The 18,852-nt window shown below is 40.8% G+C and overlaps 1 protein-coding gene across 1 annotated transcript in view; it reads left to right on the top strand.

Moving 5' to 3' along the window:
• valopa (vertebrate ancient long opsin a) overlaps nucleotides 1-5,357 on the top strand; it is a 29,699-nt gene extending 24,342 nt beyond the window's left edge. Inside the window, exon 5 of the mRNA XM_039784914.1 lies at nucleotides 2,418-5,357. Coding sequence (XP_039640848.1) covers nucleotides 2,418-2,654 — 237 coding nt within the window. The 3' untranslated portion in view covers nucleotides 2,655-5,357. The remainder of the gene's footprint in view (nucleotides 1-2,417) is intronic.
• Nucleotides 5,358-18,852: the final 13,495 nt, after the last annotated feature.

Genomic DNA, 18,852 nt, shown 5'->3' on the forward strand with positions numbered 1-18,852 from the left:
AAATATGCATGTAAGATAATGAAGTCTGGCCTGTTTGACAAGAGATACTGTCTAGTCCACACAACATTCCTGGATAGGAGAATAAACGCTCAGGGATTGTTTGCATTTCTTTAAACCAATCACAAAATTCTTGGGCGGTGCTAAGCTCCGGACACAGCAGCGGTGGCTCTGCAAGATAGTCTCGGGAAGGAACTTGGTTTGGTGGAACATTTGTGACCCGCAGAAGAAAACCCCTTATACAATATTAACTGAAGTGAACGTATCACACAATACAGTAATGTGAGCTATTTAAATGAGCAGGATACATGGTTAAACATCATTTGCTCTTACCAGTGTATCGTAATGTGTATTTTGTCCATAGCAAATCCCCGCCAGTCGGTCCCAAAACGTCCCAGTTAGAGAGTAAACGCCGTGACCATTATTCTTTGTGAATCTTTACAATCATTCCCCGAACGAACCAAACAGGCATGCCTTGTTGTACAATCCAAATTTTCCATAAAACTTGCCATTTAAGCCTGTAACGTTTTTCAGAGGTTTCGGTTAACGTTGCTTGATGCGACCAGAGTTTAAAGTTAACTCAAAGAAAAGGGAAATTGAGGGTAATCCGGCAGAACTTCAGGCAGCACCGGAACTACCATGTAAATGAACCGTCGTCGATATAGACTAGAAGTACAGTATCAAGTGCATTCCAAAAACAATCTTAAAGCTGCACTAATTCATATATATTTATATCAGTAACAGAAAAAATGACGTAATGTTACAGTTCCCTCAGCTTTTTACTGTTTAGATTCACTCTCATCAGCCTCATCTCCAGACGCAGCACCCGTCCCAGTGTGTGACCAGAGCACTCCGTATCTTAGTCCATTGACTCTTTACAAACCTTAGGAAAAAGTCAAAGCAAAATGTTTTTACTGTTATTTGAAATCTGTGGTATTTTTATAATACCACAGATTTCTAGTGTCTGCCCGACAGTAAACCAATGTTTAAAATCCAATATTTTGAATGTGCCCTCTTTCTCTCTCTCTCTCTCTCTCTCTCTTTCCTGCTGTGCTAACCATGGCAGGCCTGTGCAGTCAGTGAAAATAGTTTTGCCTCAGGCAAACATGTTTTGCTTTCATGCTTTAGGCAGAGTTAAAAAAAAAAGCTGCTGGGTTAGAGGTAAACAAGTTTTGCTTAGGGTAAGCTGTGTGACCAAATCACAGTGTAGCATACAAAGTGCTGAAGTCAGAAATGCAAAAGTTTCGCACTGTCTCGCATGGTCAAATGTCTTTGACCACTAAACATTTTTATTCTGGAATAAATGATTTTATCGCTCCATGCAGAGACAGGTATTATACACAGGGACAAATGACACTGATTCAGTGGGTCAGTGTGCATCCGTAGACACTGCCATGCCACCCAATAGCCCTAAGGGGCATGGAAGCTAACTTTGAGCAAGTGAGAATGAGAATGCAAGAAAGGAGATAATTAGTTTAGCTTTTCATAAAGAATGGAAGCAGCGGGAGAAGCCTGGCTCCGTCTAAAGTAAAAAAACAAATACCTACCAACGTGTGTTTTGTTCCAAATAAAAAACAGTAAACAGAAATTTGTGGTTTTATGAGATACGTGCTGTAACTTTTTCTTTGGGAATAAAACCCATTGACTTCTCCAATGTCTACAAGCTACTGTAGATATTGTGTTACATGTAACTCCCTCTAAAAATCTAATTTTCAGGTTTTACATTTCTGTTTCAGATTACCTGAATGTGATACACAGTGTTCATTAGTGAGCCTTAAAGGGTTTTGGTAGTTGTATATTTTAACTTTAGAGAGAGTCACCTAGCTGTTCCCCACTGCTTCCAAGCTGAGCTACGCTAAATTGCGAGTGGTATCGATCCTCTCATAAGCACATTTCCCAAGATGTCGCACTATTTCTTTACAGACATTTTTCATGTCCAATAAAGCAAGCTGTTCTCACTTCCATGTGGCCACTGGGCAGAGCAACTGCTCGATGGCGGCGCTGTAAGATGACAACACAGGCTTTTCACCCAGGAGACGGGGGTTTGTGTCCTGTTGGTGTACCGTGTGTCACTTAAACGTACATCTTTTAACCCCACCCACAATCTTTTCACAACCTTAACCTGCGCGTTAAAAAATTACGCCAAGGAGTCCTGACCAAGCACGTTGAAAAATTATGCCAAAGGCATACCCAGAGTGTCGAAAAGTGATGCCAGTGGGTCCTGACCAAGCACATTGAAAAATGATGCAGAAGTGGGTACCAACAGCATTAAAAAGTGCCGCCAAGGGGTCCTGACCAAGTGTCAGTATTTGAGGAGTTGGGAGTGAGAATGTGTTGTATAACCATGGTCCCTAAATCAATGTAATTGCAAATAAATTTTATCAAGCGAATTGCTTTTAATTCTCTCGTTTTCTTTCCAGTTCAGGAAGTGCCTAATTCAGCTCTTCGGCGGCAAGGTGACCATCCCAGACAGCAATATGAACCAGACCTCAGAGCGACCTGGAATTACTGCAGAGAGTCAAATAGGAGAAATGTCAGCCATTGCGGCCCGCATACGCGAGAGTGGCTCTATGTCACCCAAGTCTGGTGGTTCTCCAACTGAATGTGGCTCGTTTGTCCAACTGCCGATCCCAGAAAACAAAGTGTGTCCAATGTAACGGTAAACTAATCCCAATAGGTGTTCTCTCACTATCCTCTGACACCCATAGTCCATAATAACCTTCTATAATCTAGATGTACTGTGTTTCAAAAAACATTTTGGACAGATCTTTAAACATTATATATATGTTTATATATATCTGCTAATGTGTCAGGGCACTTGATTAGACTTGATAGCTTTTGCCTTCATATCCCAATGAAAAAAAGAGACCAAACCTTGACATTAGTGAGTTGAGGGCTAGCCAGTTTTTTTCAGCCTTTTATCTCGTCCTCGCCTTCTCCTTTGAAGCCCTGTGATGGTGCCTGTTGAGAAAGCGTTGTTTTTTCTATGCTGTTTCAGTACTTCACTTTGGCAGTGCATCTTCATTCGTCTTCGCTCGTCAAGAGGACGGAGCAGTCTTCTGAATTTGGATACTTTTTACTTTAGTTCATAGTTTAGGTCAAAGCTTTTATCTTTATAGAAGATGGCCAATGGGACTTGGAGATGCCAGTCTCCTGTTGCCTCTGCTGCAGATGTAGGACAACATATATATGAAGTGCCAGCAGGGGATCAACAAACACAAAAATACACACAACTACAAGCAACACATAGATACATCACACAGGCATGCACATACACTTTTATGCACACACACACACACACACACACACACACACAGATTGCAGTTCACTTCCTGTATTATACGTAATGCGCTCTCTATAGGCACTGTGATGATACAATGCAACAATAAATACAAGAGTGGCTTAGCTAAGCAGCCATGTACAAAAGCAATGAGTATTGCCATCATAAGCACAGGTCAACAGCAATATCAAAGCTAAATACTGTCACACAGTTGAACACTTCAGCATTACTGTACAGTAGCTGTAGGAGTGAGTGTTAAAATGTCTTCTACTTGACTTTGTGGTGCATGTTTGTTATATATTTGGATATTTGTCAAAACACTGTTGTATTCTCTATGCTGCACAGTGATTCACCATGTTAAAAATAGCAACAGTATGGTATCTGTTTGCAATGTACTGTGTGTTCCAATCATGTTCGGCCAGTCTGTTAGGAGTAAAATCTTGCTTCTATAAGAATCATCTGTGCCAAATGAATTCTGATGCCTTGATATAATTAGCATAACAACGTGAGACCATTTTATTTCACACCATACTAAGCTTTATTCTGCCATTACCAGAAACATCCTATTTTATGGCGTCAATCCAAATTTCTTGCAAATGTGAAATGTGGTTCACTTGCCAGTAGATATTTCCAATATTCTCATAGATGGCCTCTTTTTGTGGTAATTACACCAATGTCAACATTGAATACTTAATTTATTGATGTTACAATGTTCAAGCCATATCCTAGGTTTGTCACAATTAGCTGTTACTGTTTGCAAAAGTAAAAGGAAAAAAAAAACACTAAATGTTAAATTCCAGCATAGGCATGTTGTTTGACAATGTTTTCCCTTTTTAATTATATTTTATAATTGTTGGCATTATCACCATTACATTCAAACAATTCCAACTTGTCTTGCAAATGGGTCTATACCAGCTGCCTCAAGGGATTGTTGTATAATCTGTTTAAACATTTTTAGATAATAGTGCAGTATATATGTGTATAAAGTATATAGGTAGCCTACAGTGTACAACCACAACAGTGTGGGAAATGAAGGACAAGAAAAGGCCATACTTAAAAGTGACAATGAACTATGCCTTAAATTGTTTTCACTCTGACCTCTGCAGTGTAATAACCAGTGTAATGTCATAAATGTCCTCCAAATTCAATATCACAGGGATAGTTTCGATTTTTGAAGGTACATATGAATGCATGGACATGAGGCAGAGGCAACCAGTCATGTGGTTGCCAATCTCCCAGTGAGCCAGGGGCTTCATCCAATAAAACAAGCAGAGTCACACACACAGCTAACAAAAAGATGTAAATGCTCCAAGCACCCTGTCCATCACATCATGGTCCAGCTTTCAGTAATACATTGGTTTAACAAATAAAACTGTTCCAAGGTTACTGTGAAGTCTAAGAGAAGAATCCAGCAAACAGAACAGAAGATGCTTCATTTTTTTGTTGTGTTTTTGTGTCCTGAAAGTTGCTCATTTCTGGATGACAAGGCCACGTCTCAATGGAAAATCTCCAACCACAGCTCTGCCTACCTAAGCTAACCTCCGTGCATCAATATCACAACTCCTCAGCGACTCATACTATCTACACACTCTGTCTTCGCCAGCCAATACCAATTAATTTAACCTATCCCAAGCCTTCCCACTACCGACACACATACACTCACACACACACACACACATACAAAAAAACATACATACAGGCTTGTCATACGGTAGGTGTGTGGGGGCTTTTCGAAGTAGGGACTTCACCTTGAACATCTGACAGGATATAAATCAAACAAACCTGCCAGTGTTACATTTTGGTGCAAGGATTACAGACTGCACTGCATGCTGATAAGGGGAGGGAACACTTCCAACATACATGGGTTAAAGTTCTATTTCTCACCTCCCAACCCTGAATATCAACCACTCCACTTGTATGTTGTGATGTACTTAGAAAAGGCATGTCAAGACTGGTTCTGTTGTATGTTCTTTTGTGTCGTTGGTACTTTTGTCTTGATTTACATGGGTTTACAAGTTTACAGTAGATGCACTCTGGTTAATAAAAATGTCTGTATTAAAGTATATTTTTTGAAAAGCAATGATGTAGCCTACTGTGCTGTTGGTACAAAAATTATATTGTATATGGGAAGTACTTTTTCATTGATGGTGTGATTAGAATTTCTGGATAGGACTCACTCCACCTCTTCCTGTGCTCCATTAAGCACGGCTTGAGGTAAAATTCTAATTCATAAGCCCTCACAGATTATGCATTCCCACTAAATCTCTGGAGGATCAGGGTTGTCCCACTGTATAATTGGCAATTAAGTGCTGGTGGATTCTCCAGATCTGTGCACACTTGTCATGGGTCCTCAATCCATACAGACTTGGTAGTAGTGGTGGGCGGATCAATACTAATATCGATACCAACGTTGGTATTGCTATTTATCAATACCAGTGTAATGAGATCCAGTGTTCAAACTATAATTTGGCCTTTTGGGGAGCCCACTGGGAGGGGCGGAGAGGGGGTGGGGGGGTGGGGGTGGAACTGCAACTTACAATGACTTACAAAGATACATAAGAGCTACAAGTGTATGCACTATACAGGATTTACCCTATTATACTTTATCGACAGGAATTGATAGGTCAAACAGCAAACAGCCACCCACAAATAGTCTATAAACAAAGCATCAGGCTGTCTTTGAGATTTCAAATGAACAACGGTTAAAGTTACTCAGGCTACCGAAGAATACCATTATTCCTCTGTTCGTGCTATTGACGTCATCGCTACACAATTTCTTAGTAAAACCAAAATGAATTCAATTCAATTAAATTTTATTTATAGTATCAAATCGTAACAAGAGTTATCTCGAGACACTTTACAGATAGAGTAGGTCTGGACCACGCTCTAGAATTTATAAAGTCCCAACAATTCTAGTAATTCCCCCAAGAGCAAGCACAGTGGCGAGGAAAAACTCCCTTTTAGGAAGAGACCTCGGACAGACCCAGGCTCTTGGTAGGCGGCGTCTGACGGTGCCAGTTGGGGATGTGATGAACAGTGGCAATAACAGTCACAATGAAGATAATGGAACAGTGACTAAAAAATGGTAGTCGTAGTAGTTCATGTCATAGCAGGGCACTGCAGGGTGTTACAGGATGTAGCGTGGCACAGCAGGGCCATGCTACTACAACCTCTGTTATAATGTGTACCTCCGGTCGGCAGTGAATGGGACTGCTGCATGTGTGACGCTGAGATCGATACTTTAGTTTAAGTTTCTCTTCAGTGTGCACTGCTGTGGTTTCATCACAGAGGCGAGCTGGCTGTTTGTGTCTGTGTAAAGGCTGTTTTATGCTTCTGCGTCAACTCCATGCCTTAGCTACGCCGTCGCTCCTACGACGTCGTGACCCTTTCAGAGTTCTGCGTCGGGGTTGCTTTGCATCGTGGTGCATTTCACCGCCATAACGCTAGGGGCTGATAAGTCTGAGGTGATTTGCGAGGTGTCTGCCAGCGAGTTTATGTTATGTTAGCAAGCAAACTTCAGCACAACTGCCCACAATGTACTGCTTGCTGGCGAAGTGCTAAATTCAAAACGTTACTGACATATAGACACTTTACTAACGGATAACCCCGTCATTGGAACCAAAACATGTCTGAGTTTATTTGCAAAGCTTATATCAGTGAACTAGCATGTTGCTACTCCCCACAGTAGGCTGCTTGACACACCGACGATCAACACACAGGACGAGTTGACCAATCACAGTCCTTGCGGTCTGCGTCGCCTCGACAATAAGTTACAAATTCTTGGAGGTGCACGTCGAGCTACGGCTGAGGGCTCGGAGGGGGGTTTCGCGGCGACGCAGAGGGGTCTGCGGGGGTACGCCGTCGATTAGACGCAGAAGCATAAATCAGCCTTAAGTGACGCTACTGTCACAGCGCGGAGCAGGCACACTTTGCTCCTCCTCCCCCCTCTTGTGATTTGATGGTGTACGGTCACGTGACTCAGCGGCGCCAGGTAAACAAGCAAGCAAGCAGCCAGGCCCGGCAGCAGCCAGCAGCACACACACACAAGCAGGACAGAGATGGAGCAGAAGAATGGCAGAGAGGAAGAGAATCGTTGTGTGGTTATATTTTCAGGCCGAAAATGAAACAACAGCAAGCTGTATAATTTGTAAAAAGGCTGTAAGCAGGGTGGCTACAGGTATAAACAAGTTAAATTTAAGACTTTTTAAGACTTTTTAATACCACTTCTAAATTAAATTTAAGACCAAACTTACGATGGAAATACAAATCAAAAGTGGAAATATACAGTAATCTTTCCAAGTAAACACACAGTCTGTTCAAAATGAACAATATGGTAAAATGACAATAATCAATTGAGTTTAAGAACTTTGACTAAATGTGTGTAATGCGAAAGGATAACACAAAAATGTCATTACTGTCCTAAATTATATTTATTATTACAATATTTTCTGAACATTTAGGTCCAATGAACAAATACTTATAAATCAAGTAAATATAAAAAAGTTCCTTTTGAACAAAATAAATAAAATAACATGAATAAATAAATGACAATTCCAGCTGCTTTTAAAATGCGAAGACATTTACATAATAGAGTGTGTGTGTGTGAGAGAGAGAGAAAGAGAGAGAAACTCAGATGGATGGATTGCAGTTTGTGGAGGACTCATCATGGACAGAGAGTAGACAGCAGTGTGTAAGAGTGTTTTGCGGAGGTGTGTGGGAATAAGTGTGTGTGTGTGTGTGTGTTTGTGTGTGTGTGTGTGTTCTTATGTCTATGTGACAAATTTTTGTGCACAAGTTCATGTCTACTCCTGAGCTTTTGTGAATATACTTGGAAAACAATCCTTTTTATATAATAATAAACAAAACACTTTGGCACTTGAGAAAGCTTTCCCAAAAGATGTAATTACCAATTTATAACAATGTGCATGTGCACAACTGAACATATGAACACTTGAAACAGAGGCATGCCTGTATAAGGCATATAAGAAAGCCTACCTTGGACAAAAAATAAAATCACATTCGGGGAATGCAGTAATGCAGCGTTACTTCGATTAGTAACTGTAATATAATTACTGTTTTGGAAATTGTTACACTACTTGTTACTGTGAAAAGTAATACAATTACAGTAATATATTACTAAGTAATGCGTTACTGCCCAACACTGTTGTGGAGTGCTTCTCTAAATGCACACTTTTATCACAATAAGCAGTGTTATTGATAATTGTTTTGGCATTTTTAGGCATTTTTTTATTGACAGGACAGCTTAGACTTCTAGCCTCTGTATATGGGTGTGTGCTCTACCAGGTGAGCTACCCAGGCACCTCCCCTAAATAGCAGTGTTAAGTTAAAATGGATGAGAGAAAACTTTCCTATCGATATGTATGATACAAAATGTAGCGCCGCTTGTACAAGAGCTTTTCGACAGCGATGATGAGAATGTAAGACATGATTCGGATTACTTTAAGCTGTTCATCACACAGTCACTGTGCTTGGCAGTCTGTAGGAAATGCCTGATGACACATTATGGCATATGCCTGAGTTCTGCTGATTTATCTTCTAGCGCTTTCTCAACCTCTTTGAGTACTGTGATTTTTTCTTTGCATCTTTTTTTGAGTATGTTTGACTTGGTGATTAGCTGGGCCATGAGTGTGCCTGATTGACCCTCAGCTTGCTCTGCCAGTTTGTCTGCGTCTTTCTCTAGGCTGTTTGCTACCTCAATCAGTATCATCTTCTTCTTTTTGAGCTGCTCAAGGTGGTCTTCTGCAACTTTTCTCTTTTCTCTTTGTGCATTGCTCGCATGCTTTCTCTTTTCCTGGTCCAGGTGTAGCCGATACTGAGACCTCGCTGAAGCTGCAGCTGCCAAAAGCTCCTTTGTCAGAGGTACTTTGAGAACCCCCCCACAGACAGAGACGTAGTCACATATCATCCTCTGAGCAACCACTGTGTCCTCCTTCATGTTATCAGCCTCTATCTCCTTGTTTACCGAAAAGCCCCTCTCAACCGTTGCTTGGCCATGGGAGAGGAGCAGAAGTTTCCTGGAGGAAGTCCAGAGTTCAGGGTAGGATTGATGGAGGAGCCCAAGCAAGAAAACATCCAGTCTTGATGATGATTCATCTTTTGCCTCCAGAGACAAGAAATGTCCAAATTGCTGGACAATCATATCACCTGTCGTGAAACAGAAAATCTGTGTAATGAAAACGTTTACACAGACAAACCACAAAAAAAAAAAAAAACACATTAAGTAAGTGTGACAATGTACATTCTGCTAGACTTCTAAATCTTAAGTACCAGCAGAGATGCCTCCTGACAGCTGGTGATCATGCAGAAACCTCTGAACAACTCCTTTCATTCTTTCATAGCACAAGTCTCGGTCTGAGAACATGTTCGTTGGGTCCAAACATGCCATCTGCCTCAGAATGGTGTACTTCAGTGGGTTCTTGTCTTGCATTTTCTTGACAATGTTAGTCAAACAGTCCATGCAGTCCTTTCTAAATGCCAACACACTGAGCTCGCCTACTCTGCTGTTGGGGCTACTCTGGAGTTCCTAACAGGAAGAGGGGAGGAGGGCCTCTGAGACTGACTAAATGTTTTATGCATAAAGTTTTGATTTCCTGTACCCTAACCACTCTTTAATATTTGACACCTTTGCCTTTACCTTTAGGACTACTTCTGCTCCTAATCCAATGTCCACATCCTTTAGGTGAGCCCTTGCTTCCTTGGCAGTTGTGTCCAGTTTGACCATTTGCAGTGCTGTGATGTCATTAAGGATCTCTGCCTTGATGAACCTCTTCAGCAGGCTCTGACATGTCAGTACAGTACAACATATATAAATAACAATACAAATAAAAAAAGTGTTGGAGGGGAATTGTTGAATTAAAATTGAAATTTCACACACTTTATCTATCCATGGCATATTATACATTACCTTCATGAGAATAGCCAGATCTTTACTGATGAATGGCATCACAGGCTCATCTCTCTGATATTTGGTCAACAAGGTGGTGAAGATCCTAGAGACAGCCATGTGCAACTTGGCCATTATGAGAGGGTCATTCCGTGCAACCTGAGCCATCCCTATAGCCATAGTGTACAGTGCTGCTCATGAGTTTATGAACCCATGCTAAAGTTGACTAAAAAATTATCTTTTGGAAATTGATCTTAATGCCTTAATTAAAAAATAAAAGGACACCAATTTTCTTTGTGAATGAATAATGTAAATACATAAATAAATGTTCTTCCTTAAAATACAGGGGGCATAAGTATACACACCCCTATATTAAATTCCCATAGAGGTAGGCAGGTCAGTCATTTTTAATGGATCCAGGATACTATGCATCCTGATAAAGTTCCCTTGGCCTTTGGAATTAAAGTAGCCCCACATCATCACATACCCTTCACCATACCTAGAGATTGGCATGGGGTACTTTCCATAAAATCATCTATCAATGCAAATCAAACCAGCTATTAAGCTAACTGAAATAAAACCATGCCAATCTCTAGGTATGGTGAAGGGTATGTGATGATGTGGAGGGGCTATTTTTTCGCTCCCTAGCCCTGCAGTCCCATGTCAAAGTGTCCTTGGGCAAGACACTGAACCCCAAGTTGCCCCCCGATGCTACGCATCGGAGTGTGAATATTTATCTGATGAGCAGGTGGCACCTTGTACGGCAGCCTCGGCCACAGTGTATGAATGTGTGTGAATAGCGAATGGTTCCTGTACTATGTAAAAGCGCTATATACATACAGTCCATTTACATTTAAATGACATCAATCAGAATCTGTGACCTTGTTGTCAAAGGCAATTTAATTTAATTTAGTCAACTAAAAAACATTATATGACTACCTTTAACCCTTATTACATTTTGTAATAAGTGTGTTATGTAAATGTCAAATGTGGAACAGCTCCCTGTCTATAGTAGAACGCCCTGTGTGCCATTTATCTATTTATTTCATCTTTGCATGTGTATTGTTGTGTAGTGATTTTTCATTTTTTTTTCGTGTGTTTTTAATTACTAATTGCATGTGTGTTTTTAATAATCGATTTCTGCGCCATTGCACGCTTAATTGTGGGGCTAAATATTTACAAACAACTATAAGTTGACCACACCCCTTTTCTCTGACAGTGGCAGCTGCCCAGACTAATGGATTGATTAAGGACAGGTGTGGGTGGAACGTGACTTTGTGAGTGAAAAGAGACAAGCGAGGAGCAATCAAAGAGAAAGCAAGGAGCAGCAACAGGGGGAAGAAGAAGGAAGGCGTTCAGGAGGGCAGAGGACACCGTGAGCCACGCTTTTGAGTGAGAGTGGGCTGGCCGAACATATGGGCCAGAACACCGATCGCCGCGATGGATCGAAGCAAGCACAGTTTGACAGGTAGTGGGCGCAGACCTGAGTACAACACATTAATGGAGATAAATGAAGGAAAGTGCTCTGCTTACTGTTGTTTGAATGCGTGTGATTCACCCCTCGGTGTGTTGTGATCTGAGGGTTTTGTGTCCTGTAGGCTACAGCGGAGCAGCAGAGGGACGCAGATATTCATGTGGTCGATTCAACGCCTGATTTGAACTAAGTAAAGAAAAGTTATCCTGCAACTCGTGGGTGTGTGAGAGCACTGAGTTTTGTGTTAGACTAGGGGGCCATCCACACGGAAACGTTTTTTTGTGCAAACGCACATGTTTTGCATCGTTTGGGCCGACCGTCCAGACGAATCCTGCAAACGCACTGCCTGAAAACGCACTTTTTTGAAACCTGGTCTCAGGGTGAAAAAATCCGAAAACGGCTCTCGTTTGGCTTCGTATGGATGGTGAATACGGATCCGTATCGATGATGTCATCACCACACCCCTCTTTTACACCCTCTCCCACGGCCGCTGACGCACACAACTGCGTTAAAGCTAAGCCAGCACATCCCATCTCCATGGTCAAACCAGCTCACTTCATCTAAATACTGTGTCTCTGCTCCCTGACCCTTCCCTCTGGATTCTACACAAGATATATTGCTAACGTTATGTAGCCAACGTCATTCATGGATCATTGATGTTTGTTTGACTGCCGATGTTGAAGAACTAGCTAGCGCCGTAGTACGCTCACTACTAGCGCGCTGCAATCATGCAAAATAAAAGGCAATCCAACAGCACATTATACAATGTAAACAAAGACACGTTTTCTTGCGGCAGCCTTTATAAAATGAGCAGTGGTGAAAGTGATTATAGTCCACGGATGTATTAAGAGAACGTTATAATCTGGTCATGTTATGATAGGAAGTGGAAATGACTATGCTCTTCTTCTCCGTTTTTTGTGAATTTCTGTAGCAGAAACAGCGCCGCCTATAGGCCTGGAATATGAAGTAGCGTGTTGAGTCATTTACAAGTGGATTCGTTTGGACGCAACTTTTCTTGAAACGAATCCAGGGAAGACGGGTAAAAAAAAGATCGTTTTGGTACGTGTGGACGGGGCCTTAGTCTCGCATTGCCGGACCTATCTCCAGAGCGCTGCGGGGGAAGGTCTGGCCCTTTCACACAACATTCCTGGATAGGACAAAAACGTGCTCTGGTTTACCAATCACAATAGTGTTGGGTAGAGCTAAGCACCGGATGGAGCCACGGTGCCTCTGGGGGTTACTCTATCAGATCACGGAGTGGCGTGAAGGGACGAAAAGGCCAGACTGCCCCATCTGAATCAGCATTCCCTCCTGTGGCCTGCTCGACTAACACACTGAAGCCAATGGACCTAAATGGCGGCTTGAGATTGGACTAAAATCTACTGTCTTTTTTTTTATTTCTTTTAATCTTGCTATCTATTTTTATCGTTTTGCTTTATTTGTTATAAATAATTTTAGAAGTTGTCGTGGTCCTTTTCCCTGTCAGTGGAGAACTAAATTTCTGGTATCATTAAGACAAATGTATCTTTAAATTGGGTCACTTATGTAGTAATGTGAAACTTATAAGCCATAAATGTGTATTTTGGCTCATATGGATGAAAGCCACCAAATCCCAGAATGCACTCGCTTTGCGGCTTTACAGTCCACTCCCAAGCCACGCCTACCGTTTACAGTGAGGCAGCATTCAACTCAAGTGTTTTACATTTCTACCACGAAAACACGTTTCACCACGGCTCAAGTGGTGTTACACATTTAAAATATATAAAAACAACTATATATAAACGGCATTCGAAACAGGCTACATTTAGTGCACACATTATAGGCACCGTAAGGTTCAGCTAACACATACTAGCGCTTGGTGGGCTGTAAACACAGAGTATTAACACAGGCGTAAATGTGCGTGTAATGTAGAATGGTTTGGCTTTTAACAGTCAAACTACACCAGCAGTTAGTTGGATACAAATCACCCCATTTCTGCACCAGTCCGTGTTAACACAGCCCACCTCCACTAGTCTTACCCGGCGACAGAGCAGCAGGCCTGGTAGCGGGATAGTCCGGTACACTGTTGTTCAGCCATGTTTCCACAACAAAAACACAGCAGTCTCTGAGCTCACGTTGGGAGTTTTGTTTAAGTTGGATGTAGTCCAGTTTGTTGTCTAATGAGCGGACACTTGCAAGCAGGATTGATGGAACAGGTGGCCGGCTAGCGTTAGCTTTCCACCTAGCTAGCTCATAGTCCAGCCCCGTCCAGCCCTTCTTCCGCGTTTCACCGCTGTCCCTTTTCCCGGCTATTTTCATCGGGCGACACCGCAGGCTGAGATGCTGGTCCGGTAGCAGGCGAAGCTCGTGTAGTGTGTCGAGTACTCCGTCTGTAATAAAGTTTCCCGGTGGTACACGTGCGGTAGTTTGAATGCACATAATTGTTGTAAAAATGTTCTGCTGAGAAGCTTGTTTAGCGAAGATTCAAGATGGCTGACGCTCGTTTTGCGTCGGCAACCCTCGGGTAAAGACGACAGTCCAACCCCCTATGGGCGGGTTGAAAACATGCAGAAGTAGCACTACTACTGGCTGTAGTCCATTGCCTCTGGGCAAAAAAGCTTCCGATTGAGGCAAAAATCGTAGTTTTACGTCATCGGAAGTGTAGCACCTCTAACTGGAATTAGAATGATAGCTATATATGTATTACCTAGGTTCTGAGCAGTAATTGACAAGACTCACAAGGAGACTTTAATTTTTTTAAACAGAACAGCTGGCAGGTTTATTACACAATCACAGTGTAACACTATTCACAGAATTTTACATTACATTAGAAAATACCCCAAAATAAAATAGAGCTCTTTCATTTAAAAAAATTAGGAAAACAAAATAAATAGTCCTTGGCAAAATAGAAAGTCACTCTACCTGGGTAGTAAACCAAAAACCTTCAAGTTTCCTTATCTGGAATCCATGGAATCCAATATCCGAATTCTGAATACTAATCAGTTCAGTCATTCCGCAGAAGAGAATCCGACACAGCTGGCAACACTGCGTCCAAACGTTCCTTCAGTGGAGTATCACTCACTGGGACAGGCTCGCCATCGAAGTCGGTATGGTTTGGAACCAAACTAAATCCAGAATAAAAACCAATCTGTACGTGGCAGTACAGAATAGATAAATAATTCTTTCCATATATGGTACCTTATTTACTCTTTTTCTCGATAAACCAGTTACACATTTAAACCTATTAGCTAAGGTTATAAAGAACTGTTCAAATCACACTACGACTATGCCCCATACAAGTCTGTTTGACTAGAGACCATAGTTTGCATTGGCAAAGTCAAAACATGGTACAAAATTAAACAATAGCATTTCTTTTCCTAAATAAATTATGTTCCTTACAAGATTTATGCATTTTTAAATCATAACATATAATGAACTGTATGCTATTAAACTATTAAACAACATTAAATAAATGCATTATTCCCCCATTAGTCATTTTACGTCAGTGAACCACATTTAGAACACAGTACTTAGCTGAATGCTCAGTTCAGTAAAACAAAAATTCACACATGAGGTAAGTGCAATATAAACATCTTACCATACTCTCATGTCACTCTGATTGTTTTTTTTAATAATAGCATGAGATCTTAAAACCTCATAGTGTTTACTGATCGCATCACCTCATGTTAGCTAGCAATATGGTAAGCTCATGAGCACGTTGAGACAACAAAAACTCACCGGAGGTTTCGGCAGGAAAACACGGTGAAAAACAGAAAAGCGTCTCCCACAATGCAGTCCTTGGGTTACTAGTACAAAATAATCTTATCCGCACAACTCCTGATTAGAATTGATTAGATATCTTACAGTTTTTTGATTTATTTCCAAACACATGAACTAGAGCTTTTTTTTTTAATGTAGTAAATACATAATAAATGTAAAAGTACATTTTGAGTCAAGCCATTTGTGTGTGTAAGCGTGTGTGCATATGAAAGGAGTGGCACAAATACACACAAACATAACTATGCATATTGGCCATCTGACAAAAAGTATTCCTACCTAAATTAAAAATTAAATTCAAACCAAACCTATACACCCTTGCTTTCACAAACATTTAACACATTTAGAGATAGAAAACAAGACATTATGGTTTATCAAGCATCACAAGCTAGCTTAAAGGTCCAATACCTTAAAAAGTGAGATTTACATGTCTTTTTTGATGATCAAGCAGGTTGAGGTCATATACTGTGAAAGTATCAAAACGTTCAATCCACAGACATTTAATCTGAAACCTTACCATTAAACGAGCCATCAGGACTTCTGCATGGTTGTGATGTCACAGCTATACTATATATAGGTAGAAAGCGCCGCTACAGTGCTATTACAGCCATTCCCCGTCTGCAATGACGGTGCAGAGACTCCAAGAGCACCGATGCGGAAGACCAGATAATGCTAAAAAAATGCTATAAAACCTTTTCGGGATGGGGCTTTAAAGGTGCTCTAAGCGATGTGATGCGTTCTTTAAGCTACAACATTTTTTGTCACATACAGCAAACATCTCCTCACTATCCGTGAGATGCCTGTCCATTGAACACACTGTAAAAAAAAAGTGGTCTCTGTAGACAGACCAGGCTCCACAAACGGCAACAAAAACAAACTGGGCCAACCTGCACCACGAAACATAAACAGTGTTCCAGACAATAACCGATAAGAAGGATTTGGGGGTGGGGGTTGGGGGGTTCATGTGCGGAAGGGAGGGCGACGGGATGAGGAGGAGGGAGGGGCGAGCTTGTTTGACAATACTTCGAACGTCAACAAGAAGTGACATCACCCATTGCTTAGAGCACCTTTAAGTTAGGTGAATACAGGTATATTTAAAAAAAAAAAAAAAAATATGAGAAAAATAAGTTTTTTTTTTAACATTAGAGCATGTGGCCATGTTCTAGTAGAAACCCAAAATACTAGCATGAACCTTAAATGAGCATGATATGGGACCTTTTAAGTCTGGCAGAGTGCATGCAGCACAACAGTGAGCCTGTCCTCACAGTAAAGCAGCACTGTTCACACATTCTCCAACTCTAAAGAGAAGCAGATCTGTGTATTTAGACTTACAATAGCACAGTCAACGCAAATCCATACAGCAACAACCAACATGTGACCTTCTCGCCTGTTTATATATATATATATAAATATATGTAAAGGTGAAATTTGGAGCATACTGTACTGTAACCACTTAAAAAATCACAACTTTCTCTAAACTAGAAAGAGCAAAGTGCCTCATGTTTTTTTAAGAATATGGAAGCTGTTCCACTAAGGATTGTTTTTTGTCTTTTGAGAATTGTTTTATACATGATATTATTTAAATTACTCATGATAAGTTTTTGACTGACACTCATTTTTGACTTAATCTATCTGACTTTAACCCTTGAAGTCCAGGTTAATTTTTGTTGACCTGTGTGCATTCCCTTTTTGCTGTTAAGCACCTTTTAAAGTTACAATATGTAACTTTTCTGCATTAAAATGTCTAAAAATGACCATACCTATGTTATATATTTTTTTGAGTTGTGTAGTTACACTATCCCAAAGGTTTCCATCAAATGGCAAACCCAGAGAAATCTGTTATTTTATTTTGAGTCGCCTGTCAGTGGCGTCATTTAACCTTTCACCATCTAGCTAGTTACTTGTAACTTCCATCAAAACACGGGCACCCAGATGCTACATTCGAGAGTTATTGTAAATCATACAATGTCACAAAAAAAAATACTGGTAACACTGCTTTTTCTGCCAAAAGGCATCATTTTGTGATTAATTACATGCCACTTTGCAACACTGTAATACAGCAGAAATGTTATTTATTGATACATATCAATATTAATCCAGCTTAATGTTACTACAATGTATGTGCTGGTTGACAAGTAGCTAACGTTAATGCTAGCTAATGCTTGTTGGTTACAACATCGTTCAACACCCTCATAAAGTTATTAGTAGTATGATTGTTTTGACCATGGATAAAAGCAGCACTGCGCTAACCCACGAATAAGTTCACTAGTAACGTTAACGTTAGCTGTATAGATAGACAATTAATCTAATGCTAATTTAGCCAGCTAGCACACTCCGGTCTGCCTGCCTCACTCCCCCGGCACAAAGAGACTTAATTTGGGATGATAGCTGACAACACAGCCGGGACATGTAGCAATCGCTAGTTACCGTTAGCCCCAGCTGGTGCCGGGTGCTTACGACGCTAACGGCAGTTTAATGAAGCGTCGGGAAACAGAGAATATCAGACCCAGGCATCCTAGTCACAACATCGGCCATCCATAATGTTAGCTAGCTACGTCTTCGTTAGCACTACCGGTGTTTGTACCAAAAATCTCCTCCCTGCCGAATTTCTCCCCCCTTCGCATTTAGCTGTCTTTACAGTTAGCTAAATTAACCCGACAAAAGGTGGGTTAAGCACCAAAACGAATAGTTATGATTACAGAAAAGTGAAGGGGGAGATCAGGCAGCTGGGAGATGTTTTCCTGCTGCTGACAACAGCAATAGAACATCCTCGCCGTCCTGGAGATTCCCCCTGCAATCCCCACCCACACTAGGGTGACCAGATTTCCCGGAGCTAAAACTGGGACACTTTGCGCGTGACCGTAGTGCTTGTGCACGCACACGCTTTTTAACATGAACATGTGCCAGCCCAGGTCAGACATATACACAGACAGTAACTTAACAGTAAATTATTTTGATCGTAGGCTCCTCATCTAATAATAAGTATTTTTTCCGTTAAAATTAACAAAATTGCAGCAACAGCCTTTTTCAGTTCATTTTGAGATTTATGTTGAGATTTTTTTCTAAAAAAAAGATTTTTTGAAGTGTTATTTATTCCAAAAGAACTAAAATGATTTATTGAAAATTTTGAGCATTAAACACTTAATTTCCTGCATTCTGGTGAATTTGTTTGTAAGGCTCTCAGGCATTCTGTATTGCTTTCAACTATGTATTCTCCTGTAGATCGACTTTTCTAATTATATCTGAGTCAGCACACATTTAGCCTAGCATAATTTACTCCTCCCTCCTGTTTGCCGTCTTTTGTTGTTAATGTATTAATAAACCCCTGGACTGTAATATTTAAAGATGTGTTTGAGCAATGTCCAAAACTTTGTGCACATTCAAAATACAGTATATCTGTGTTCTCTGAGGTTTGGAGGAGTCGTGATATTTTGAGAAAAA

This window comes from Perca fluviatilis, chromosome 19 (genome assembly GCF_010015445.1).
Source record: "Perca fluviatilis chromosome 19, GENO_Pfluv_1.0, whole genome shotgun sequence".
NCBI classification, from domain to species: domain Eukaryota; kingdom Metazoa; phylum Chordata; class Actinopteri; order Perciformes; family Percidae; genus Perca; species Perca fluviatilis.